The sequence below is a fragment of the Peromyscus maniculatus genome, chromosome 7 (assembly GCF_049852395.1).
Source record: "Peromyscus maniculatus bairdii isolate BWxNUB_F1_BW_parent chromosome 7, HU_Pman_BW_mat_3.1, whole genome shotgun sequence".
NCBI lineage: Eukaryota > Metazoa > Chordata > Mammalia > Rodentia > Cricetidae > Peromyscus > Peromyscus maniculatus.
In genome coordinates this window covers 62,561,610-62,588,192 of record NC_134858.1, presented here as the reverse complement: position 1 = coordinate 62,588,192, position 26,583 = coordinate 62,561,610, and the positions used below count along the sequence as shown (strand labels likewise).

The 26,583-nt window shown below is 53.4% G+C and overlaps 2 protein-coding genes across 4 annotated transcripts in view; both read right to left on the bottom strand.

The window, feature by feature from the left end:
• The window catches only part of Igdcc3 (immunoglobulin superfamily DCC subclass member 3), a 41,855-nt gene extending 32,907 nt beyond the window's left edge, over nt 1–8,948 (bottom strand). For both annotated transcript variants that reach the window (XM_006979353.3, XM_076576522.1), the window contains exons 1-2: nt 8,834–8,948; nt 5,484–5,789 (exon numbers count right to left, since the gene is read on the bottom strand). In XM_006979353.3, coding sequence (XP_006979415.2) covers nt 5,484–5,789; nt 8,834–8,948 — 421 coding nt within the window. The remainder of the gene's footprint in view (nt 1–5,483; nt 5,790–8,833) is intronic.
• Nucleotides 8,949–12,732: 3,784 nt separating this feature from the next.
• Igdcc4 (immunoglobulin superfamily DCC subclass member 4) overlaps nt 12,733–26,583 on the bottom strand; it is a 35,893-nt gene continuing 22,042 nt past the window's right edge. Inside the window, exons 8-20 of one of the 2 annotated variants that reach the window (XM_076576519.1) lie at nt 26,227–26,391; nt 25,586–25,723; nt 24,186–24,359; nt 23,264–23,500; nt 23,077–23,178; nt 20,150–20,333; nt 19,476–19,603; nt 19,152–19,322; nt 18,894–19,031; nt 17,598–17,703; nt 16,871–17,099; nt 15,998–16,162; nt 12,733–15,546 (exon numbers count right to left, since the gene is read on the bottom strand). In XM_076576519.1, coding sequence (XP_076432634.1) covers nt 15,130–15,546; nt 15,998–16,162; nt 16,871–17,099; nt 17,598–17,703; nt 18,894–19,031; nt 19,152–19,322; nt 19,476–19,603; nt 20,150–20,333; nt 23,077–23,178; nt 23,264–23,500; nt 24,186–24,359; nt 25,586–25,723; nt 26,227–26,391 — 2,354 coding nt within the window. In that variant the 3' untranslated portion in view covers nt 12,733–15,129. The remainder of the gene's footprint in view (nt 15,547–15,997; nt 16,163–16,870; nt 17,100–17,597; nt 17,704–18,893; nt 19,032–19,151; nt 19,323–19,475; nt 19,604–20,149; nt 20,334–23,076; nt 23,179–23,263; nt 23,501–24,185; nt 24,360–25,585; nt 25,724–26,226; nt 26,392–26,583) is intronic. The other variant, XM_076576520.1, reaches the window with a different exon arrangement.

The window sequence follows — 26,583 nt, the reverse complement described above, 5'->3', positions numbered from 1 at the left end:
GCACACGCCTTTAATCCCAGCACTCGGGAGACAGAGGCAGGCGGATCTCTGTGAGTTCGAGGCCAGCCTGGGCTACAAAGTGAGTTCCAGGAAAGGTGCAAAGCTACACAGAGAAACCCTGTCTCGAAAAACCAAAATAAAATAAAATAAAATAAATAATAGTAATAATAATAGTAATAATAATAATAATAATAATAATGATATCCACTGTGTCACCTAGGAGTCTGGTCTCTGACTTGGGGTTTGTCTTTTGTTTGTTTGTTTTTGTTTCTTTTTTAAGACAGGGCCTCACTGTGAGTCCTTCCTAGGAATCACACCACATCAAAGACTGCAGTCACAGGTTGAAATAGTAATAGTTCACATTGTTGATTACTTTTTTTTTTTTTTTTTTTTGGTTTTTTGAGACAGGGTTTCTCTGTGTAGTTTTGGTGCCTGTCCCGGATCTTGCTCTGTAGACCAAGCTGGCCTCGAACTCACAGAGATCCACCTGGCTCTGTCTCCCGAGTGCTGGGATTAAAGGCATGCGCCACCACTGCCCTGCTGTTGATTCTTTATCAATAGTCAAAAGGCCTATGGCCTGTGCGGAACTCTTCGTACACAAAATCCTAGGAAATCCGGGGCTCCAAGAGGTTAAGTGACTTGCCCAAGGTCCTGGAGCCAGTGGGTTGTGGGGACCAAGGCCACCCTGTCCAGGTCTGCTTGCTGTATCAGCCCACATCTGAATGCACTGTTAGGACCGCCCAGCCTGCTTGAAAAGCATCAGCTGGCATTAGTGGACAATGCCTACCATTACCCAGGATGCGTTTGAGCTTCTTCTAGATGTCAAGCCCTTTACTCTACTACCTCAGAAGTGTTCCCAAAGCCAGATACACGGAGGGGGTTACAGCCTTTGCTCAGGTGGGGATACAGTGGCTCCAGAAGGGTAAGTAACATTTGCGCAGGGCTTCTGATCAATGTGTGGCAGAGCTGGTTCAAACCCACCCAGCCTCTGCCCCTGAAGCCTTTGCTCTATGGACTCCAGTAGGCTGCCCACAGTTTCCCAAACTATAGATTATGCTGTGAGATTACGACGTGAGACTGGGTAGCCCTCAGAGTCAGCTGTGGGTCAGCAGCATTGCCGTTACCTGGGCTCTCATTAGATGCAGAACTCTGGGCCTTGTCTAGATATTTAGATTCAAAGTCATATCTTCTCAAGATCCCCCCCACCCTGGGGGGTTGTCAGGATGGGTTCAATTTGGGGAATCCTGCACTTGATCATAGGGTGTTTCTCTTCCACTCCCCCAGGAGCCTGGGACCAAGAATCAAGAGGCAGGATGGAGAGCTTCTACCAGAGGGCAAAGAGCTAGGAATGGATCCCTCACTAATCTCTACCACCTGAGCACAGGCCATACCCTCCTTTTAAAATTTTTATTGTATGTGTATGGGTGTTTTGCCTACACGTATCTCTGGGCACCATCACATCTATGCCTGATGCCCAAGGAAGCCAGGAGAAAGCGTTAAACTCTCTGGGACTGGAGTTCCTAACTGTTGTAAGGGGCCATGTGAGTGCTGGGAACTGAACCTGGGCCCTTTGAAGGAGCTACCGGTGCTCTTAACCAAACCACTGAGCCCTGAAATCATCCCTTTTTGAAATAAACCAGGCACAAAAATCTCACTCAGCAAGAGGGAGTCAATGAATGCATGCGTCCCTCCAGAGGGACACCCGAGTGTCTGTGGTAGTTAGGCCGAGTCCAAGAACCTGGGGATCATGAATAGATCACAGAACCCGAGCTGCCGTATCACAAACTCAAGTTCCGAGGATAAGCCAGCCTGCAGCACAGGCCACCTTGGGAAGAATTCGGTTCAAGGACAGCATCTGGAGTCGTCAGAGTGGCCTCTGGCCTAGAACTCTGATGTCCCAGCAGACCAGCCTGTGAGCAGTACCAAGCATGCCACCCCCATGGGGCTCACGGGGGAAGCAGGGCCCTATGGGCTCCTCACACCTTTTCATAAAGCCACCCCCCCATGTCTCACAACATCTACACAGCCTGCCGGCAAGGCCAGGGGTGACTACCCAAGGAGGGACAAGCGCTGATAATCAGCTCTTGACTTTAGCCTGTGAAGTAAAAAGTTGGAATCACTTACACAGTTGCTTGGGGCCAAAGCAAGTCCCCACCGGACACAGCCTTAAGGCGGGGGGGGGGGGGGGGGGGGGGGGACGGACACGACGGACGGACAGGGGGACACGACGGACATGGGGACGGACGGATGGACGGACGACTACCTCAGACTAACACTCAGAGACAACGCCCTTAGCTGTTCCTGGGACCCCGAAGAATTAACCAGGCCAGCTCTACCCACAGCTCAATTCCTTACATTGCTAGAGTTGAAAGAAACCCTTCCAGCCTTAAAACACGGGGAGGTGCCTAGTCTCACTGCAACTTGGTAGGCCATGTTTGGTTGATATCCAGCCGCACACCCGTGAGGACCTGGGTTCGAATCTCCAGAACCAATGTAAAAAGCTGGGCCTATAATCCCAGGGCTGGGGAGATGGAAACAGCAGGATTCTGGGACTTGCTGGTCCAGCTGTATCAGTGAGCTCTGAGCTCAGTGAGAAACACTATTTAAAAACTAAGGTCAGCCGTGGCTAAGGAGGACACCTGACATCAACTTCTGTCCTCCACACATGTATGTACATCCCCTCATACGTGCACACACATGAGCATGTACACACATACAGTGAGACTGATAGAATGCTAACTTAGTGTGTTTAACTAAGGAAGTCCCTAGGTTTGACTCCCAGCATGGAAAAAAGGAAAGAAAGAAAAATTCATCTGCCATTTTTCCCCTTCACAGCTCTTCTCTTTTCTTCTGAAGTTTTACCTCCCAGGATCCTTTGCTGGACCCAACAGGCCTCTGTCTCTCCTCACTAACACTGGTCATGGCATTGTGGAAGGACTCATGACCATAGTCCTTACCATCACTGCCACGCAGAAGACTGTGGTGGCCCCTCTGGGAAGCTGTGTCATGCTGGCTGTGGGACTTCCCAGAACATCACCCCTGTACCCACTGGCACTGCCAAGGATGTGGGCAAGGTCACCCCAAGCCGAAGGGGATGCTCACTGGCATGGCCTTCCATGCTCCTACCCCTGGCATGTCTGTGGTGGATCTGACATGCCACATGGAGAAATCTGCAATAACATCAAGAAGGTAATGAAGCAGGCTTTGGAGGGCCCACTAAATGGCATCCTGGGCTACACTGAGCACCAGGTTGTCTCTTCAGTCTTTAACAGTGCTGCCCACCCAGCCTCCTCTGATGCTGGGGCTGGCATTGTTCTCAACAACTCCGTAAAGCTCATTTCCTGTCATTCCTATGACAATGAATACCGCTACAGCAACAGGGTGGTGGATGGCTTACGTGGCCTCCAAGGAATAAGCAGCCTTGGACCATCTACCTGGAAAGAGCAGAGAGGAAGAGAGGGGCCCTCAGCTGCTGAGGGGTCCCTGTCCCAACTCAGCCCTGAAACTCTTGAGTACCTCCCCTCACAGTTTCCAGTCCAGACCCACAGAAGAAGGGGAGGGGCTTAGGGAGCACTGCTCTCTTGAACACTATCAATAAAGTTCACTGCACCTGCCAAAATAAATACAATAAAATACAACGGACCGTGGAGATAGGCAGTGTCATCCTGGGAAGCTCCTCCCCGCCCTCCTTCTTCCCATTCCCAGACTCCAGGTCTTCCTCTGGTTCCCAACCTCCACTCACACACCCGGCCATCTGCTCAGAGACTGTACCAGTCTCTCTTTGCCTGGTGGAGAGGGCTGGGGCCAGGGGTGGCTGAGCCAGAAGTGATTCCCAGCTCAAAGTCCAGGGCTGCTTCCCAGCAAGCTCCATATGGGGGCCTGGATCAGCCTTCCTCAGAACAAAGGGGCATCTTCAGCCCAGCACGAGGGCTCCTGCCTGGAACAATTCATCACTCACCAGCCTGTTCACAGGAACAGTGCAAATGTCCTCGGAGCCAGGAAGGAACTTGTCAGCGTTCACAGGGAAAGAGGCAGCATGCCATAGGAGTTAAGTGGGAGGGTATGGAGTTCAGGTTGCCCAGGCTGCAGCCTGGCTCTTCTGCCTCCCAGAGTGTCGCCACTGAATCCCGCCCTCCTCCAGGCCCAGATACCTCATCTCTAAAAGGGGAATGTTACCAAATGTCTCCCTCAGTCATGAAGGTCCAATGGAATAAGTCACATAAAGCATTTTGGGTGCTCAGCATGCAGCAAGCACCAAATAAATGCTGGCTAGCACTATTACCCAAGTCAAAGCGCCCTTTCCAGGGGACAGCTGCTCCCCCGAAGTACAGAGATTTAGGATGGAGAACACTGTTCACTGGCCTCTGAACTCCGCCATTTCTCAAGAGGACTGTCTTTTCTTCTTCCTCCTTCCTTCCTTCCTTTTCTTCCTCTTCCTCCAATAAATCTCTCTCTCTCCCTCCCTCCCTCTCTCTGGTTTGAGATAGGATTTCTTTGTGTAACAGCCCTGGCTGTCCTGGAACTCATTCTGTAGACCAGGCTGTCCTTGAACTCAGAGATCCACCTGCCCCTGCCTCCCGAGTCTCTCATTGGCACCTAGGGCTAGCCAATTTAACTGGGCTGGCTGGACAGTGAGCTTCAAGGATCTCCCCGTCTTCACTTCCCCAGCACTAATTACAGGCTGCTGCTACCACACCACTCAGGCCCCCACGCTTGTGCAGCAAGTACTTTTCTGACAGTTTCCCCAGCACCACCGACCACAGGTTGTTTTTTTTTTTTTTTTTTTTTTTTTTTTCCGAGACAGGGTTTCTCTGTGTAGCTTTGCGCCTTTCCTGGAACTCACTTGGTAGCCCAGGCTGGCCTCGAACTCACAGAGATCCGCCTGGCTCTGCCTCCTGAGTGCTGGGATTAAAGGCGTGTGCCACCACCACCACCACCACCACCACCGCCCGGCTTTTTTTTTTTTTTTTTAAAGATTTATTTATTTATTTATTTATTATGTATACAGAAGAGGGCGCCAGATCTAATTGCAGATGGTTATGAGCCACCATGTGGTTGCTGGGAATTGAATTCAGGACCTCTGGAAGAGCAGTCGGTGCTCTTAACCTCTGAGCCATCTCTCCAGCCCCAGAAAGTTTTTCTATGTTTAAACACCAGAACTTATTCAATGGACCAGGATGCTCATGGTATGACATACAGGTGAAAACCTTGATACCCTGAATGAAACATGGATGAGGCCCCACCTCCAGCCTACGAGTCTTTGGCTACAAGCTTGTCAGTTTACATTCCAGTCACTAAAAAGAGCACATGACATAACCGTGCCGCACAAAGTCACCACTGTGCCACCTGTCAACTGACCCGAGCTAGAAAATTTGTTCTTCTGAGCTTCACAAAATGGGCCTCCTCCCCTGCTCCCACGACCTAGAGTGACCCTGGTCACCAGCCTGATCTACGTAAAGGGGGAAAAAGGGACATCTACTTACTCGCAGCCTGGATTCGAGCCTTCCGACTGACCAGCAGCCCAAAGCGGTTCTGCGCCACACATTCGTAGTCACCCTCGTCCGAAGGGCTACCTCCCTGCTCCAGCCTGAAGTGGTGGATCAGCAAGGACCCATTGGCCAGGACGGTGGAGTGGGTGCCCTCGGGCAGCTCTGCTCCATTCTTCCTCCAGGAGACCTGCACTGGAGGGGTCCCCTCCACTTTGCAGCCCAGCACTATGGGTTGTCCAGGGACTGCAACAGCATCATTTGGCTCCACAGCAAACGCCAATTCAGCAGGGTGGCCCAGACCTGCATCGGGGAAGGAGAAATGGAAGGAAAGGAGAAGTTAGCATGAAATGTACCTACAACCAGGAAGAACGCCACACACGGAGATTTCAAGTTCGATGGTTCTCTGTACCCATCGCATTCCTGGGCTGTGTCTTCAGCCTTGACGGGAATCCCTGCTATACGCAGAACTTGAATGTGTTACAAACTGCCGCCCTGTGCAGTATTGTACTTGACTCCAACCACTGCAGAAAAGTGAATGCGGTTTGTACCACTCCTTCTTTCACAGATAAGAAAACTGAGGCCTCAAGACATTAGGTGACTTGCCCAGGGCCTCACAATTGGTCATTGCAAATCTGAGTCTTGGAAGGCTGGAGAGATGGCTCAGTGACCAAAAGCACTGGCTTCTCCTCCAGAGGACTGAGGTTCGATTTCCTGCCCTCGCATGGGGACACAACAACCATCTGCACCCAGTCCTGGGGGTTTAATGCCCTCTTCTGGCCTCCTTGTGAACCAGGCACAGAAGAGCTAGACAGACAGACATGCATGCAAGCAAAACACCAGCGCACATAAAATCAACCAAAATAAAAAAAAAAATCAGAGTCTCAGCTGGGCACACGCCTTTAATCCCAGCATTCAGGAGGCAGAGGCAGGTGGGTCTCTGAATTCGAGGCCAGTCTGGTCTACAGAGTGAGTTGACAATCAGAGCTACACAGAGAAACTCTGCCCCCCCAACCCTCCCCCCCACCCAACCCTCCCCTCCCCAAACCCCCCACCCAACCCTCCCCCCCACACCCAACCCTCCCCCCCCCAAAAAAAATCAGAGTCTGAAAAGCAAGACCGGTGCCAGCTCCCGGCTGCCACCCTTGCCATCCCTCGGCATAGGCACTGAAGCCTCACAGACTTTCCGGATGTGACCTTAAAATTTTCAATGTATCCTGACTCCTCGTCAGCTATTTAAATGTGGCTTGTGACATGATTAACAAGAGAGCGCTGCGGAAAATTAAAATCACTAAAGCAAGGCCAAGGGCTGGGAATGCAGTTCAGTTGGTAGTGTGTTTGCCTAGCATACAAAAAGTGTTGGTCCCCAGCACTAAAATCCAACACAGTTGTAATCCCAGCACTGGTGAGGTGGCGGCAGGTGGATCAATGAAGCAGGGTGCATTTTGGCCATCCACATACAAGGGTGACAAAGACGCTCCCTCACTGTGGATAAGGAAAAGGAAAAGGAAAAAAAAAAAAAAAGGTGTGGTGGCAAACACCTTTAGTCCCAGCACTCGGAAGGTAGAGGCCAGTGGATCTCTGAGTTCGAGGCCAGCCTGGTCTATAGAGTGAGTTAGGAGTTCCAGGTCAGTCAGGGCTACACAGAAAAACTTTGTCTTGAAAAACCAAACCAAACCTAGAAAGTAGAGTGAGATAGTAATAAATTGGGTTTTCATTTGCTAGCAAAACTATCAGAGACCTGGTCCAATGTCTGGTTGGGAGAAGCAGGTATGGGTCCAGTACCCAGTGCTCAGGGTACAGGCTAGGCTGTGTGTGGCCTGTGCTCTCCCCTTACCCAGGGCTCTAGGTGTTGGTCCTTCGGCCTTTGTTATAAGGAGAGATCAGAAATAGTAAACATCAATATAGATCTCCTAAATTTAGCAGAAAGTGTGTGTGTGTGTGTGTGTGTGTGTGTGTGTGTGTGTGGTGTATAAAATCTTCACTCCTAGTTAACTTCACTGCTCCAGCAGGATAAAAATGAGCGTGTGTGTGTATGTGTGTGTGTGTGTGTGTGTGTGTGTGTGTGTGTGTGTGTGTGTTTGTGTGTGTGATGGTGCCCAGGAGTGAATCAGAGCCCGGGCAAAAGGAATAAGTACTTATATCCCACGGGTGACAGCCAGTCTTTCAAGCAAGCAATTTACCAGATTGGCTATGACTTCACTCCAAGAGGAATGAGTCCTCCTTGTCTACAGCCCCCTCCTCACATTTCTAGGGCCTTGCGATCCTGGACCCGGGTTCTTTACAGACTCAAGCCATTCCCTGCTGAGCGAGACCTAGTCTTCGGGGGAGGGGGTCTAGGCATTGCCTCTGCTCTCGGATAAGAACAGTTTAAGACGTTTGACGCTCACACTCTTTCAAATCCCTCGCATCCTCCACACACCCTAAGTTTGAGCCGCCTCCGCCTCCAAGCCAACCCCGCTGAAGCCATAGGGTATAAAGTTTCTCCTGGGTGAAGAGCAATATTTTGCTTTTTGGTTAAGGAAGGAAAGGAAAGAGAACAGTTCAAATGTATGTCTGCGAAGGACTTGAGAAAGAGGAGGACCTAGATCCACATCCTTCTTGGGTGACATGAGTCTTTTACAGCCACCGAGGAAGTGACGGGTGGCCGCGCAAACCCAGGGCAGGGACTCCTAGAGAGCTCCCTCGGGGAAGGGCGGGGCCCTGGGCAGTGCGGCTGGCAGGCGCTTGCCCTGGGCGACATCATCTCTCCTCCGGCTCTCCGGGCTCTTGGTAGGGTCGCCCTCTCCGCCCACCGGGAATCTTTCTTTCCCCTTCCTCGTATATATACGTCTGGACCCAGTCCCACCTCCAAACACTGTTGGGTGTTGGGGAGTGGGGGGAAGGATGCCTTCTCAGTCCCTTGCAGGCGCGCCCCCATCCCCGGACCCCGATCTGCCGCTTCCGGCTTCGGTTGCCTCTGGTTACTGAGGGTCCTCCAGCCAACCCAGCTCTGTGCACCCTAACTCGCTCTCCTCGGTTGGGACTCGTCCGCTCATTTTCCTCTGGCTGGTTTCCTTCAGCCCCCAACGCCAGCCTGCCTCCCCAACTCCCGCTTTGCCGCGCTCTCAGCTCCTCCGTCCAGAATTAGGGTCCAGCCCTGGACTTATCCCGAGTCCCCGAGGCCCAGGGAACCGACCCCCCCACCCCTCTCCCGAGGTTCTGCCCCCCGCAGTCCTTCCAACCACAGGTAGCCTTGCCAGAGTGGCTCTCCCTGTGCCCACAGCGCGCTGTCCCGCCCGGTCTCTCTAGCACGCGCTCCTAGCGCAGGTCCGCCCCTCTCTCCTGGGTTCTGATCCCCGGCTCACCCCGGCTTGGCGCGGGCAGCGGCAACAGTAGCAGCAGCGGCAGCAACGGCGGCAGGAGCCGGGGCCGGCGCAGCTCGGGCGGGCGGCGCGGGGACGCGGTGCGCGGCGCAGCCATGGGGCTCTCGGTCCGCTGGGCTCGGCGACGCGCGGCGCTACCCGGGGTGGGGGCCTCTCGCGGGCTCACAGCGCCCCGCGGGGCCGGCGCCGGGGCCGGGGCCGGGGCTCGGGCCGGGGCCGAGCCCGGGCGGCGGGAGGCTGGGGCCGCATGCTGGCCTTAGCGGGGAGCGGAGAGCACCGCTTGCGCCATCTTGCACCCACCGCGGCGATCTGTCAGCCGCGCCCGGGGTGCGCGCTCCGCTCTCCGCCCGCGCCCGCACCGCCCTCCTCCTCTGCCCGCCGCCCCCCTCCTCTCCCCTCCCCCAGCCCCCTCTCCCCGGAGGCCGGGTCTGGGGAACAAAAGAGCCGGCGAGCGCTTTAAGCTGCCGGACATTCCCGGCTGCGCGGCGGACGCGCCCCCTGCGCTTTGAACTGCAGCGGGAGTAGCCGGCGCCGACCCGGGCCGCAGCCTGGTATCCGCTCCTCGTGGCCGGTCCGGACTTTAGGATCTGGGAAAGTGAAGACTGTGAGAGAGGGTCCCGGCTGCGGAAAAAGACGCAAAGCTGAGGGCTTTGCTCTCTCCCACTTTCTCTGCGGGGCCCTCTTCCACAATGCTCAACTCTGTTTTAAAGACAAATCTCTTAAAACTGCTCAAAGTTGTTAGAAATTCGGTATTCCCTAGTTCCTGGTCCTTCTGTTCAAGGGATGGGTCGTGTCGCTACAAGACTGACTCTCTAGACTGAGGAATGGGGCACCCCGGTAGATGACCTGGGAAGAGCAGCCCCAGCACGACAATAAGAGTCCCATAGAAACCCGAGACTCCACCCGGGTCTGCCGGCTGGTCAGCCCAATCATTCTGAGTAGGTCTGAAACCTGAAGACAGCACCCCTCAACTTTGTAGATCTTTAAAAGCAAAGGTCCAGCAAATGACCTGGTGACTGAGTAAGCACACTGGAAGTTACAGTTGCCAGGATCATCTCAGTGCTGTATCTGATGTTTCACATACGGGAAGGCAACTCTTAAGAGATACATATGTATGCTGCCCCACAGAGATCTTGAATCTTGACCTTTCCCTGCTCTATACACCCCCCCCCCCGTGGGTCCAACTTAATGGGTGAGTTAATCAAAAATAAATCCTGGTGGCTGGAGACTTAAAGGTGGCAGTGTCTGCCTCACAAAGGTGCTCTGACAGGACTGGAATGGTAGGGTGTAGTAAGTCTCTCTCACCTCTGATACAGTCCAGCCTGGCCGTGAATGCACTTTGTAATCGGAGGCTGACCTTGGACTCTTTAATCCTTCTGCCTCCACATCCCAAGTGCTAGGATTATGAGAGTATGTGCCACATGCTTTGGTACAGGTGAGTAAGGAAGTGCAGGCTTGGGGCTGATGAGATGGTTCCGGAGGGAAAGGCACCAGCGGCCAAGCCTGACTGACCAGGGTCCATCCCTGGGACCTACATGATTGAAGGATAAAAATGACACCCACAGCAAATTGTCCTCTAACAGCCAGCCACACTTGCTCCGTGGCACATGTACAGACAGACAGACAGACAGACAGATACACACACACACACACACACCACAATAACTAATTAAATATATTGAAATTTTCTAATTTAAAAAACGTTCAGAAGAACCAGGCATAGTGGTGTAAATCTTTAATCCCAGTACTTGGGGGCCAGAGGCAGGTGGATCTCTATGAGTTTGAGGCCAGCCCGGTCTACATAGCAAGTTCCAAGACAGCCAAAGCTATATAGTGAAACCCTGGCTCAAAAGAAAGAAAGAAAGAAAGAAGGAAGGAAGGAAGGAAGGAAGGAAGGAAGGAAGGAAGGAAGGAAGGAAGGAAGGAAGGAAGGAAGAAAAGAAAAAAACCCAAACAAACAAACAAACAAACAAACAAAAACCAAAAAAACCTCACCGGGCAGTGGTAGCACACACCTTTAATCCCAGCACTCAGGAGGCAGAGGCAGGTGGGTCTCTGTGAGTTTGAGACCAGCCTGGTCTACACAGTGAGATCCAGGACAGGCACCAAAACAACACAGAGAAACTCTATCTCAAAAAAGAAATAAATAAAATAAAAAGCAACCCTCAAAACAACAATAACAACAACAACATAAATAAATAAATAATAAATAGATAAATAAAAACCCCTTCAGGTCTCTAGAAATCAGGTGCCTATACACACACAGATCCGCATTAATATAAGCCAAAGTCATGGGAGCAATAGAGAGATTCAAGGGCAGGGACCTGGGTCTGTCATTGCCACAAAAGGATTCATTGAGGAAGGGCCAGAGCAAGACCTCTGCAGACAACAGGGAAGGTGGTATTGAAGGAGGGGCCTCTCTGGAGCCTAAAGTCCCGGAATGCCCTCCTGCAGGCCTTGAATCATCAACCACCCCTCCTTGGCATGTTCGGAACTCCAGAGAGGTCAAATTGCTGTCCTGAATTGCTGTCATTTTAAATTCATCTTGACAAGTGTTTAATTTTTCTTTATCACAGCCCTTGGTCTGAGAGTCATATGCAAATAATGGCTATTCTGCTGCACGCAAAATGTGCAGCATCTCTCTGTGTGATCTGTCAATTAACTCTGAGCCTGGCCCACCAGCCACTTTGGGGGTGGTCCTAGGCATGACAGCCTCTGCTGGCTCATGGTTCCTTCCAGTAAAAAAAGCACTTTATAGGCTCCTTAAAGATTTCAGTGAAGGGCAGCCGTCAACTGTGATCCAGCAACGTGTGGAATACGATCTGTGAGACTGTGTATACATGCGAGTTCTTGGCTAGCAAGATATTTGTGAAGGTGAGCATGCAGTTGTGAACCGAAGAGTGGACTGAGAGCAGGTGCATCCCAGGAGAGCAGTAGTGTGGCTCAACACATCTGTGGGCCCCAGTGTATGTCAAAATCTCAAAAAGTTGGCAGGGGATCTGATACACTCTTCCAAACTCTCCCTGCAGGCATGCATGGGGTGCGCATGTAGACATGCAGGCAAACACCCATGACACATGCTAGGTGTGCTCATTCTCAACCACACGATGACATTTTCGGCCTCCTTGTCTTAATTTGAAGTTTGAAAAAAATAATCAGGTTTGTATGTATGTGTCTATGAGAGTGTATGCGCGCGCGTGTGTGTGTGTGTGTGTGTGTGTGTGTGTGTGTGTGTGTGTGTGTTTCCTAAATGCCTACTGAGTGAGAAAAAGGCTCCAGTTTTGGGGTTTTTTTTCCCCTTGGGACCATCTTCCCTCTCAAAATTTACCATTTCCCATCCTGGAAGGAAATAAACTTCCTAGGCCAGTAAGACTGAGGAAACTCCAGTCATTTGGTTCTATAAAGAACATCCTAGCCGGGCGGTGGTGGCGCACGCCTTTAATCCCAGCACTCGGGAGGCAGAGCCAGGCGGATCTCTGTGAGTTCGAGGCCAGCCTGGGCTACCAAGTGAGTCCCAGGAAAGGCGCAAAGCTACACAGAGAAACCCTGTCTCGAAAAACCAAAAAAAAAAAAAAAAAAAAAGAACATCCTGAGGCTGGGGGATGGTTGAAAGTGCTCGCTGCTCTTGCAGAGGACCCTTGCTTGGTTCTCAGTACCCATATGGGATGGTTCACAACTACTGGAAAGTCCAGTTCCAGAGGATCTGAAGCACTCTGGCCCCTGTGAGCATCTGCATACGTGTGGTCCATATAAAATTATGCACGTGTATCCTCAGTGCGCATGCACACACACACACACACACACACACACACACACTCACACACACACACACTCACACACACACAATCTCTGAGGGGAAGTTTAGAAAAGAGAACACCATGTCTGGAAAATAGTTTATTAATTCATTATAGGGACAGATACATGATCAATGCCTTAGTGTAACACTAAAGACTATCATATTTGTAAGGAGGAAACAGGATGTTGGAAAATGCAATGAAATAATACAGCATAAACTAAGTATGAGTAAATAAGTGAGCATGTAAGTATTGAGTACACTTGTCATGCGTCAAGAAAAGGAAGATTTTTAAATGAGACTCAAAAGAATTTAAGGCATCCATGGCAAGCGACAAAGGGATTACTACCCTGTAAAAGGCCAATAGACTCCTTTCTAATAAAACCTGCTGCTATAAAGACACAAATCGAACACTGCCCAGTTCCTCAGAACCCAAATCATATGCAGTGCTCGTGAGTAACGGCTACTTTCTTATCAACTGTGAGTTATAGGCAGATACCAGATTTATTACTTATTTGCTTTTGAGAAACAATTTTCCACCCAACCTAATGGGTTATAAATTGTCTCATTTGCAGCTATTGAATTCAAACCAGAACCTCGGTGCCTGTTAAACAAGACCATGAGAAATGACCGTGGGGTGATGCTAAGAGCCTACTGTTGAAACAGCTACTTCATCCACGGCAAGGAAGAGGGAATCTAACCGGCAAAATAAAATGAGGCTTTTGACCTTCAGCGCAATGGAGACACAGCACAGTGCGGGTGGCCGTGGCCACTCTGAATGCTATAGAAGTAGTTCAAGTGACAATCCTGTTTTTAACGAGACACGAAACCACCATTAATAATCTTTAGTGTTATCATAGGCTGGCTGAAGAGGGAAGAGGAGGAGATGTAGGTGTCAAACGTGAGTGACACACGAGGGTAATAAACACAGATGCTTTCGGGGGCCGGGGAGGCTGCAACTCTGCTGCATGTATGTCAAAAACATAAAAAAAAAAAAAAAAAAAGGAAAGATACACTGGTTATTTCTAATTTGGCCCAGAAGCCAGAGTTAACACTCGATATGCCAGCCAGTTAAAATAAAAAGACACTCCGTGAGAGAGCCAAGATCCCACATTCTCCACTCCTGGACGATGACTAGTAGATGGCCCGGCTTTCACAACACAGGAAGCACAAGTCAGGCTTGTCCCTGTGTGGTGCGATGACCTCAGGATTCAAACTTTAAGGAAAAAGAAAACAAAACCAGCCGGCCACCCTTTTCCTGTGCACAGACCCCCCCCCTTCTAGCATCTTGGAGGAAACTCTTCCCACTCTGAATCCAGTCAGGCTCAAGGGTCAGGGAGCTGAGCCACAGCTGCCCTCTGAACTCAGCTCCCCTCACCCCTCCAGGCTGCAGGGCAAAAGCGCACCCCCGTTTTTTCCTGTGCAGATGGGTGGCCTCCGGGTTTCAGTCCCTACCCCTTCTCGTGGCTACCCTGGTGCGGCCTGGACTCATCACTTCCACAGACAACCTACCCGTCTCAATCTCACGGAGGAGGAGGCCAGGGCAGCCAGAAGCTCTTCCCCAAATCTACTGGGAGTGGGTCATTTGCCCAGAAAGGGGGTGGCAGGGGAGCCGTGGGGACCCAGGGGTCACACGATGGTCTGAAGCAGACATGAGGTAGTCATGTTGTTAGGGAAGGGTGCATAGGTTGAACCCAGGGACAAGACACACATGACACCATGACAAACATGGACGACAGAGGGGGGAAAAGAACAGTGAGGAGGTGAGAGGCATGGCAGGGAAGAGCAGGCCCCCGGGAGAGGCGACCCGAGGCAGATCACTAGAACAACGAAGGGGTACAGAAGAGGGGGCAGGGAGAGAAAGACAGACGATTTCCCAGACCAGGCACTTCCCATATTACAAAATTAGGCGCAGAGTTACTCAAAGGAGAGGGGGCGCTGAGCTGGGCTCACCCAGCCTTCTGGGCCGATGGAGGCCGGCGGGGGGGGGGGGGGGGGGGTGTGACGGCCATGCAGCTTGCAGGCTGCAGCGCAGGCCTGCTGCAGCGTTGACTGGCACTCGGCTCAGCCCAGCTGACAGCAGAGGGGCCGGGGCTGGGGCTGTCTTCGTAGACACGGCATTGGAGACACTCTCAGAGTGTAATAAAAGGCTGGGCGACAAAGCCGTGGTTCAAGGAGCTGGCACTGGTCACGGTTACACCGTCCCGCCACGGAGGATCATTTAGGCCACAGTGACTGCTACCTGGGGCGAGGTTTCCCAGCTCAGCCAGCACACACAGGTGACTTCACATACGTCCATCACATGGAGCTCCGTCTCAAGTCCCTCCAGTATCACATATGTGGTGCAGAATATGGGGGACGTGCGTCAGGTTCTCCCCCATCCCAGCCAAAGGATCCTAAGAGGCTCCAAAAGGCTTGTTGATATCTCCAGCACACATATGTGTGGCCACGCATGTCATGTTTCTGAGCCATATCAGCCTTTTGCTCAGGGAAGCTGAGCAGAGGAGACAGGGGCCCTGGGGAGGCTTGGGCTGACTGCTGGAGGGCACAGGGCTTTGGCCTGGCAGCTTTTCCCAGGGGCCTCCTCTAGAGCAGTGCTGGACTGGAGCTCTGGGCAGGAGCAGGAGGCACTGGCTGCCTCTGGCAAGCAGGTGAGCCTCTCTGGCCCGGTGGTTGCCTCTTTGCACCCTTCCAGCTCCCTGCCTAGCCAGTCTGCTCCTTGAGACAGATCCACAGCCCCTGAGGTGGAAGGCAGAGCCTCTGCAGGCAGGGGTTCCTCAGGCTCCAGGTCTTGGAGGTGGAAGTCAGGACTTCCTTTGGATGCACCGAAGTCAGAGTGGACGATGACCTCAGCCTCCACCTGATTCCTGCAGGCTGGAGGCGGCTTCTTCCTCCCGTTGCTCTGGCAGAGAACAAAAGGCCAGGTGAGCATCACTGAGAACAGCCATCAGAAAAATGGCCAACATATGTGGGGTGGAGAAAGGCTGACCCTCCTCCACTAGCTAATACAACAAGGACTGTCCCACCTGAGGTGGTCAGGCTCTGGCAAAGGCAGGAAATAGAGAATGTCACCTGCTGGCCTACGTTCGGGCTTCCAGAAAGTACTAGACACAGGACCTCCATGAAGTGCAGGAAGGATTGAATGTGAGGGGTGAGGCTACCCCTCGCTTACTCTGTCATTCTACTGTGGGCCACTTAGTTCCAGGCAAGAAGGAACACTGTCCCCAAACTGGACTTCCTGTCACCTACTCCCGTTTGGAAACTACAAGGCCTCCTGAATACACGTCTGCCCCTGGAGAGGCCTAGGGGGCCCTTCCCTCCTGCCCCCCCCCCCTTCCTCTCAGGACACGGACCTTTATGGCATCATACACCAGAGCCTGCAGCAACAGTGTCTGTCCAGTTCCGGCTGGCGGCAGCAGAGCACGGGTCACAGCAGGCCTAGGTCCGCTACCCTGAGGCAGCTCACAGCCTGCCCAGGAGCCCGTCCAGCTCAGCCCACCTGGCTGGGCCCAGGAGATCTGCAGAGAAGGAAGACGTCATACGCAGGGTCCAGTAGACCCCTGCTATCTCCAGACAGGTCCATGCTAGAGCCCCTCCCCTAGGCAGGGGTGGGGACCTGGGGTAGGGCGCACAGGAAGGGCAGTCATAACCCTAACAACACTTGATAGGCAAAGCCCGAGGCTGCCAAGCGTGGTGGACTCTTCCTCATCGCAGAGTAAAGGGGAACTGACTGTCTTCCTGGTCAGGGTGGACCACCACTGCAGCTCCCAGAGAACCTGGCCTATGAGGGCTTACCTTATCCTGGGCCCAGCCCTACTTGGCCACCGCCAAAGTGATCAGGGGAGTGAGGAGAGATCTGGGTGTTCTGAGTAAATACAGCTCTGGTGCCCTCCCAGGTGAGAGAAAATAAGGCTGGCCGGGCGGTGGTGGCGCACGCCTTTAATCCCAGCACTCGGGAGGCAGAGCCAGGCGGATCTCTGTGAGTTCGAGGCCAGCCTGGGCTACCAAATGAGTCCCAGGAAAGGCGCAAAGCTACACAGAGAAACCCTGTCTCGAAAACCAAAAAAAAAGAAAAGAAAAGAAGGCTGGGCATGGGCAGAGGCTTCTCTGGCAGGCTCAGGGCCTGGTGTATGTCTCCCGGTCAGAAGCTGTGCTCTGTCGCCCCCTGGTGTTTAGTTTGGGAATGGGCCCATGCAGGCCTCCATCCTACCAGGACTCGGTCTCACCTTTCTCTTGGAGTGGCCCCGGCAATCTGAAACGCTGCCACCCATAAGGCTGTGCACTTCAGCCTTGTCTTCCATGTCCGAGGGTGGTGGGGACCAGTCTTGGGGGCGGGGGTGCACGAGGGACTCCAACTCATGGGCAGAAGGGAGATTGGGGGGCCCAAGCCGCGCTCTGGAGTACAGTGCTGGGTTCCCAGAGGTGGCGGTGGAGGACAGTCCTGGGAGGGCTTCCCTGCAACAGGACAAAATGGTCAACAGGAGTGGATTGGGTTTCCTGGTGTGGCATGTGCAACCAGGAAGGTGTGCAGCCAGTGAAGTCTTCCTCTACTGCCCGCCCAGCCTGACCCCTCAAATGGCACCCTTCCTGGTTTGGAGAGGTGGGGCGTCTCCATCCACACTTCTGGAAGGAAGCACACAGGGTAGCTCTACCTGCTATTGCTGGGGTGGGGAGACTGGGACTCTCCTAAGTTCACCCCCCCATTCTCATGAGAACGGTGCCTCAGTTCTTCATCTCAGAATGCTAATAAATAAATGATTGAGCCGTTTTTTCGGCTGCTGAGGGTGGAGCCCAGGACCTCACACAGGCTGGGCAAATGTAGCACTGAACCCATCCCACATCCAAAGCCCTGACTTTCATGGGGTTCCCTGAGCAGCAGGGAAGTATAGACTCGCTTGTCCACTCTGCAGCCTCCCTGTAAACCCTCTTAGTCCTGAGGGGTCCCCGGTTCACCTGTGGGAGCTCCGTCGTAGGCCGGCACACATGCAGGCCAGGAGGCAGAGAAGGCCCAGGCAGACGCCCACGATGATGCCTGTGACAGAGTGCACGTCCAAGGAGTCTGGGGGGAGGACAGAGCAATTCAAGGACAGAAGGACACAGTGCTCATAAATCCAGAGACGGGGAGGGGCTTCCGCAGAAGACGGCTGGTCTCGGTCTCACCCTTTGGGATGCTCCCCCTCTCGTCTTTTGTTTTTGTTTTGTTTTGTTTGAGATAAGGATTCTCTGTGTAGCCCTGGCTGTCCTGGAATGCCCTCTGTTGACCAGGCTGGCCTCCAACTCAGAGACCCACCTGCCTCTGCTTCCTGAGTGATGGGATTAAAGGCACGTGCCACCACCGCCCCTGGCTTGGAAGCTCGCTCTCTTCTGACTGGACCTCACTGGGCCTCACACTAACTGAGCCCGCCATGGCCTTCTCTGCTATACACCACTTGTGCTCCTCACGAAACGGCTTCACAGAAGCTTCAGTGAAGCCGCCTCCTACCTGCCAACAAGGGCTTTCCTGGCGTCTGTGTGTCTAACCCAGAAGGGCGCTAGGTGTGGTGTGCACACATGTATCTGTGGTGTGTGTATATGTTCCTGTAGGGAGGTGCACAGGTGTATGTGTCCTGTGGAGGTCAGAGGTCCCCATCAAACGATCTCCTCAACCACTCTCTGCCCCAGAGATCATCCAGACTCTGCTTCCTCAGCGTTGGGATGACAGTGTGAGCCGCCGCATCCGGCTTTTACCCAGGTCCTGAGGCTTGGGTGGCAGCGTTTTACCAACCGAGCGTCTCCTCAGGCCTCCGTGTGTTTATTGCTCTGTTGGCCACATCTCCGTGTCTGTGATAATTTTCAGTGAGGGGTCCTGGGCTCTCATTTTTATCTTAATTGAGCCCTGTGAGTGTCTGTCCAGCCTGCTGTCCACTTCCCCTTTACAGAGCTCATGAGTTCACCAAGCCAATCATCTCAGCAAAGCAAGCTCCCCAAGAAGCCATCTCTCTGAAGTCCTCTGACCTCCACACCTGACGCACGCACGCACGCACGCACGCACGCACGCACGCACGCACGCGCACACCCTATAAAATAATAAATAAAAGGACCTCTCAAAGCTATGACAGCCCCTCTACCAAGCTGCCACTGCCCCCCACCCCCACCCCCAAGGGCCCCAAAGTCAAGAGTGCAGTTTCCAGAAGGCAGGACTTTGGGAGCCAATCCAGGGGTCTTGGGGCCCCAGGTTGCCCCAAAGGCCTCCTCCCTCCTCCCTGGTACCTGAGAAGGTCTCCTGGAGAGTGATCACATCCTGCAAACGGGAGAAGGGCCCAGGCCCCACCTCAGTCCGGGCCCCCATCTTGAAGAAGTACCGAGTGTCACTCTCCAGGCCATGCACCTCTGCGCTGAAGATGTTTCCTGTGGTGGGAAGTGGAGAGCGGGGTGGCAGGCAGAAGGGGTGAGCATCCCACTCCGGGAGCCCCCAGGACATTCTCCTGACTAACTTGGTCACCTGAAAGGGTGGGACGGCACCCTTACCCTCTGTGGTGAGCAGCGTCCACTGGTGCTCGGGCTGGGTGTGGTTGTTGCTGTAGAGAATTAGATACTCCACGATCTCACCATTGGGCTCCGTGGGGGGGCACCAGTGCAGCCGAACCGTGGATGGGGTCAGGGGGCTCAGGCGCAGGTCAGAGGGGGGGGTCGAAGGTCCTGCAGTGCAGGGAAGGAGTGAGGGGGTCAGAGACCCAGCCCCAGCTAAGGGTGGCTGGAAGTTAGGAGATGCGGGCACCGTCTCCCCTTCTTCCTCCTTCACTGGGCCCAGCAAATGGTGGCGCATGTCGGGAGAGGGCGGTGGGTACTCACGGTCCGGCAGGGTGGAGCGCTCTACTACGGAACCAAAAGGCCCATCCATATCCACACCATGGGACTGTACCGCAAACTCATACTTGGTGAATGGCTTCAGCCCGCCAATGAGGATGTCTTCTCCGGAGCTTCCGGGGGAATGGACAGGGCTAGTGCCCTCAGACAGGCAGGCTTCAAGCCAGGCAGAACCCCAGATGCAAGCCCCTGTCTCCAGCCAGTCCTGCCCTTGGAGGGAGCTGCTCCTTAGGACTTCTAACTCTCCCACCCCCACACCCAGGTAACCCACAGAGAGACTGGACGTATGCTACTCCGGGTCTAACCTCCAAACCAGACCCTCCTGGCCTCCAGGAAGCCTTCCTGAATTAATCTAAGTTATTCTGCACCCGGGGGACCAATCACTTCTGCGGCATCTTGTCCTGTCTTGGTCTCTATCTCTGGTGCCTTTCAAGGGATGTTTTCGCGATCGGACTAGCAGCTCTCCGGGCGCCCCAGCCGACTCTCACTCTCACCGAAGGGTGACCACAGGCTCTGCCGTTAGGGGATGGGACCAGACAACTCTCCTCCCCTCTCACTGTTACACCCTGGGCCCGTGTGGATCCTGTGTGTGCCCTTGCCACGGCTGAGCCCCGGAGACTCTCCTACCACTCCTGATGCCCCCCTCCCCTCGCGGATACCTGGTATAGTAGGTGACCAGGGAGGCATTCCTGAGCCCCCAGGGACCAAAGCGCACGGTGTAGTTGACGATCTTGACGGTGGTAAAGTCTGGCTTCTTCCACCGGAGCCAGATGGAGGTGGAGCTGTTTGACTCGGCGTGGACGTGGGCGGGAGGCAGGGGCGGGCCCCTCTGGATGGGCAGGTCTAGAAGGGAAAATCGGAGTGTGGGGAGAGGGGACAGACTCTCATAGTCCCCATAGGCTTCATTTGGTATTTTTTTCTCCCCTCTTATTTTTGAGACGGTCTCATTATGTAGTAACCCAGGCTGGCCTCTAACCCCCCTCCCGCACACCCCCCCCCCCGCACACCCCCCGCGCGCCCCCCCCCCCCGCCTCTGCCTCTCTCGTCTCTCTAGTGCAGGGGTTGTAGCTGCGTGCTACCATGACGGGTACTGGCCCTCTCTTTGTTGATCCTGCGAGGTGGGTGGCATGATTCCCAAGAACGAAGTGATTTTTGCTAAGGTCACACAGAGAGCAACTAGGACTCATCACTGCAGAGGAGTTGACAAAGAAGGCATGCCATAACTCTGGAGCCAGGCTTGCCTGGCACTCCATTTCTGCCACTTTACTGTGTGACTTTAGAGAAGTTGCTTAACCTCTCTGTGCCTCCACCGCCTTTGCTTATAGGGATCTGACGTCAGTACCTATGTCTTGAGGTTCCCTTTTTCTTTAAATTTACTTATTTAAAATTTTATTTTTATTAGTGTGTATGTGTGTGTGCCCTACATATGTGTGGGTGCCTGCAGCCAGAAGAGGGTATCTGAGCCCCTGGAGCTGGAGTCACAGGTGGTTGTGAGACATCTGATGTGGGTGCTGGGAACCAAACTCAGGAGCTCTGGAAATGCAGTAGATATTGTGAACCACTGAGCCATCTCAGTCACACGTGTTTGTTATGAGGAAGAGAGGGGGTGAGTGTACCGCTGTGTGCCTGTGGAGGTCAGAAGACAATTTGGGGGGCCTGGAGACCAGACTCAGGGCACCCGGCTCTCAGCAGGCCCTTCACCTGCTGAAACACCTCACTGGCCTCTCACCGGGCTCTTCTGAGGTGAGATTAGTTAATACTTACAACGCGGCTAGGAAACTGTCTGGTGTAGTGTGTACTGTTTGGTAACTAATGTCTATTAGATAAGTGAAAAATAAGCCGGGCGTTGGTGGCGCACGCCTTTAATCCCAGCACTCGGGAGGCAGAGCCAGGTGGATCTCTGTGAGTTCGAGGCCAGCCTGGTCTCCAAAGCGAGTTCCAGGAAAGGCGCAAAGCTACACAGAGAAACCCTGTCTCGAAAAACCAAAAAAAAAAAAAGAAAAGAAAAAGAAAAAGAAAATAAACCCCCAAGAGAGCAGATACCTTATTTGTATTGTTCAACAACACTAAATTTCCAGAACAGAGCTGGCACGTGGTAGGTACTTAGTAAAATATTCTCTGAATAAAAAAAATGAACTATTTAGAATTAGAACCCAGGTTTCTCTGCTTCTGACTGTCAGGATGGGTCCTCGAGGTGACAGAGTAAGGCCACCGGGCAGCACAACGCAGTGGATATACCCTTGCTTGGGAGCCAGGGCTCTTGGTCCTGGTTAGTCAAGGCTTTGTGGCCTTAGATGAGTCCCTTTGCTTCTTTGACCCTTGTGACACTGTAACAGGATGTGGTCACCTATAAAGTTCACTCTCAAGAATTGTGGAATTAGCCTGGTGTATGTGTGTGGGGGTGGGGTGGGGGGGTGGACATGCGTTTAATCCCAGCACTCGGGATGCAAACATAGGTGGATCTGAGTTTGAGGCCAGCCTGGTCTACAGAGTAGGTTCCAAGACAATCAGGGCTACACAGAGAAACCCTGTCTCAAAAAACAAAAAACAAAAATAAGAACTGTGAAATTATTGGTGTGGTGGGGCACACCTTTAGTCTCGGTGCTAGGGAGGCAGAGGCAGGTGGGTTTCTGTGAGTTCAAGGCCAGCCTGGTCTATGTAGTTTCAGGACAGTCAGGGCTGCATAGTGAGACCCTGCCTTGAGAAAACAAAGCAAACAACAATAACAACAAAACACCCAAACCGGACACCCTCTGGGAGCATGAGATGGCCCAGTGGGTAAAGGCACCTATTATCCAACCTGAGGACTTGAATTTGACCCCCAGGACCCACATGCTGGAAGAGAATCAGATTCCTCCCACCCCCACAAGCACACCCACACACGTGCACACAAAATAAATAAAATGTAATAAAAATTTAAAAATAATTAAAGATAACATTCAAATAAACCTCAAAACGTTTTTAAGTAAGCTTATGGTTTGTGCTGAGCAGAGTGCTAGACAGAAGCAGTCCACAGGCACACACGCAGGCAAAACACCCACACACGTAAAACTGATTTATTTGTAGGTAAACCATAAAGCGATTCTCCCTGCTTAAGAATTATGAGATAGGGGGCTGGAGAGATGGCTCAGCAGCTTTACGAGCACTGACTGCTCTTCCAGAGGTCCTGAGTTCAATTCCCAGTGCATACTGGTGCATAACCATCTATAAGGGCATCTGATGCCCTCTTCTGGTACAGAGAGGTACATGCAGATAGAGTACTCACATACATAAAATAAATAAATAAATCTTTAAAAAAAAGATTATGGGATAATCTGACGGATCATGTGGTATAGGTGGGTGGGTTTGAAAAAACACTAAAGGTTGAAGGTTGGAGCCAGGAATCCCGCACGAAGCACAGGGTTTCCTAAACCCTTTCAAACTCCCCCTTTGCTCTGCTTAGCTGGAGAATGAGGGGGCCTGTCTGACAGCATGAGGACCCCTGCCCATGAGGGGGGGCTGGAGTGGGTGCGGCATGCACACTGCCCGCTGGCTGTTCCGGGAAAAGAGGAAAGAGGCCCTCAGCCCCCTCCTGCCGCCCCCTCACCTGGTGTGGGTGCCTTCTCAGTCTTGCCTTTCCATACAGCTGCGTAGCCGTCCTCGTGTTTGTTGAAAGCTACGAGCTTCACCTCGTACAGTCTGCCAGGGACTGGGGGAGACAGATAACGGGGGTCACTCTCCCTGCACCCGGCTTGCCCGGCTCACACGACCCTCCCAAGCCCGGGCCTACTCACCTAGCTGGGTCAGTTCATACTGCTTTACTTTCTTCTTGAGGCGCACGGGCCCCACGTCCCAAGCCTGGTCTCCACGGCCCCCTGCGGGGCGATCACCGGCTGTCTCTTCCTCTGCCCCCACCTCGCGCCAGTAGAGTTTGTATCCAGAAATCTGGGTGGGGTGAGGGGGCGGCTGCCATGACACCACCAGGGATTCCATCTTTGCCCTCACCTTCAATTCTGCAGGGGCAAAGGGAACTGCGGGAAGAGGAAGATGATGGGGACATGGGGAAGAGAACGAGGAGTGAGGAGGTCAGGGACCTGAGCCGGTGCAGGGCAGGGGCGGAGCCCAGCATAGAGAGTTGTGCCCGGTTTTTTCCCCCACTGCTCCACTCTGCCACCTCCCGGTGGTCTTGAGCACTGCATGCTAGCTGTGAGCGCGCGTCTGTCCGACATGCACAAAAGAGACAGCAGGGGGCGCCTCTGCGAAGGCCCAGTGTCGGGGAACAGAGGGGCTTCTGCGGGTCTCTTGAAGGAATAAATACAGACAAGGGCTGCGGAGGTAAGGAAGGAGGCCTGGGACCATCAGAGTGAGGAGTCCTACTCGGAGTCCAAGAACAGAGGGCTGGCTATGAGTAAGAACTGTTTCAGACACCTTGTATACGTATTTTTAAATTTTTAAGTATTATTTATGTGTGTGTGCACGCGGAGGTCAGAGGACGGGCTGGGGACTCATTTTGTTCCTTCCACCATATAGGTTCTGTGGAGACAATGGCAGTCTGGCCCCCAGAAAAAGGAGCAAGCCCCTTTACTAGCTGGGCCATCTCGGCAGCCCTTGTGGAGGGGCGGGTGGCCATAGCAGGTCTGTGCTGGGGTGGCCTGGGGTCCCGAGGCCACAGAACACTCCATACCCACTGTCCAGCCTGCCCCTGCAGCTCCATACCATGGCTCTGGTTGTGCACACCCGGCGTCCTGTGCTGCATCCACTGGGAAGGGAGCCCATAGCCGGCCCCGGTGCCGGCTGAAATCCGGACTCGGTACACCTTGTTCGGCTGAAGTGAGTTTAACGTAAGTTGTGTCTCATTTCCGGGCACCTCAGTGGAGAAAACCTGATCTTCTGGGACAAAAGAGATGGGCTGCTGGGTGTCCTTCCTCTGGAGACCATGATCTCTAAACTTACCATGCCTCCAGGATGACCTGGGGCCTCCAGCTCCGGTGGCTGAAGCCCATTGGCCTTGGTTCAGCATGGGAAGATCAAGGCATGTTCTTCTCCACCCTGTGCACTGTCAAAATAACAGTCCACACCCCTTGTACAGTCTTGAGGACTAGCTGGGCGGCCGTGGTGCACGCCTTTAATCCCAGCACTCGGGAGGCAGAGGCAGGCCGATCTCTGTGAGTTCGAGGCCAGCCTGGGCTACAGAGTGAGTTCCAGGAAAGGCACAAAGCTACACAGAGAAACCCTGTCTTGAAAAACCAAAAAAAAAAAACAACAAAAATAAACAGTCTGAGGACTAGCTAAGGACACTCAACAGCACCTGGTGTCAGGAGCCCTGGCTGCTGCCTCAGGTCAGCCTCTCTCTCTCTCTCTCTCTCTCTCTCTCTCTCTCTCTCTCTCTCTCTCTCTCTCTCTCTCTCCTCTCTCCTCTGACCCTAGCCACTTTCTTTTCTGCACTCTCTGTTCCTTTTAGAACCACACCACCTCCCCCAGACCACCACCATCCCCCCCCCAGCAGGACCATCCCGTGCCCCACGTGCACACCCGCAGCATCCCATCTCTTCTCTGGTGCTTAAACTCCAAGGGTTCCAAGGATCACCTAGGTGAATTGCTTGCTTCACAGAAAGGAAACTGAGTCAGAGGCTCCATTGATTATACACATGGTACCTCCTTACCTTGCTCGAGCTACTGGTCCTCTTTGCCTTCCCTTTTCCTCTACTGCCCCCAGCACTGTGTGTGTGTGTGTGTGAGTGTTCACATGTGTGCAGGTACATATCAGGTAACAACCTCTGCTGTAATGTCTGTGGTGTTGTCCACCTTTTGCAACAGAGTTTCTCAGTGGCCTGGAACTCACCAGTTTAGCCCAGTAAGTACAAGGGATCCTTCTGTCTCCATCTCCCCTGCACTGGGATTACAAGCAGGCACCACCACCATGCCAGGCTGGGATTGAACTCAGGTCCTTGGACTTGCATAAGCACTCTATGCCTCCAGCTGTCTCTCTAGCCTCCCATTGCTCTTTCCCAGAGCTTTCCCACGCCCCTGCTGGGACCCACTCCCACAGACCCCCCGCATCTGGTGGAGAACCCCCTTTCCCACTGACGGCTCCCCGCTGCCCCATCCCCACTCACCTTCCTTTCCCAAACCGTACTCTATCTTGTATTTCACCACCTGTCCGTTGCTCAGGCCAGAGGGCAGGGGCAGCCACGCCACCCTGATGTCTGAGGGGTTGGGGCTGGACAGGGCGAGCTGGGGCGCTGCGCTGGGGACTGAGACAGAAGAACATTGGCGTGAGCTCCGCTCCACCGATGGGGAAGGCGAGGCCAGAAGCAATCAGAGACTTGCCCAGGTCACACAGCAAGTCAGAAGCAGGCCCAGGCCCAGGATCTGAGGGAGGGAAGGGAGCCTCTCAGGAGAGCCCCAGCTGGAGGATGAGGACACACCCTTCCTACTCCAAGGCTAGTGGACAGTGTGGGCCAGAGGCCTTTCTCTCCAATGGCTGGAAGATGCATGGGTGTAAGGAAGGAGGCCTGTATGACGTGGGGACTCACAGGAGCTGGGCTCAAGTCCCAGCTGCCCTACTGACCTTGGGCAAGTCACTTTCACTTTCTGATCCTCAGTTTCCCCATTTTACACTGGGATGCAGAAACCCTGCCCACTCCTTTCCAGGGCACACAAGACATCACAAGGCAAGGCAGAGGTCCTTGGGGTGCACTGTCTCTGGGTGGGGATGTCTCTGGGTCCCAGGTCACTGCAGGTTCCGAGGTCCTACCATCATCCAGTGTATGCACCAGGGCTGGGCTGGAGGTGCGGCTGGCCCCTAGCTGGGAATAGGCCACCACGTAGAACTCATAATCCGTGTTGGGTTCCAGGTCCCGAACCTGCAGCTCTGTGGTGTCATTGTTCACTGCAAACTGGTACTCCACATTGTCCACTCCTGAGATGGTGGCACAGGGGACATACAGGGACTGTCACAGCCCACTCCAGGGCTGACCAGCTGGAGTTGGTCTGGGGATCCTAATGGCCTTTGTATAGCTAAATTGTCGAAGACAATCTAGGCTGATGGGTATAAATGCCCTTGCCAGCTAGTCTACTCATTATATTAATTCTAGAACGGGTCAGGAAGTTC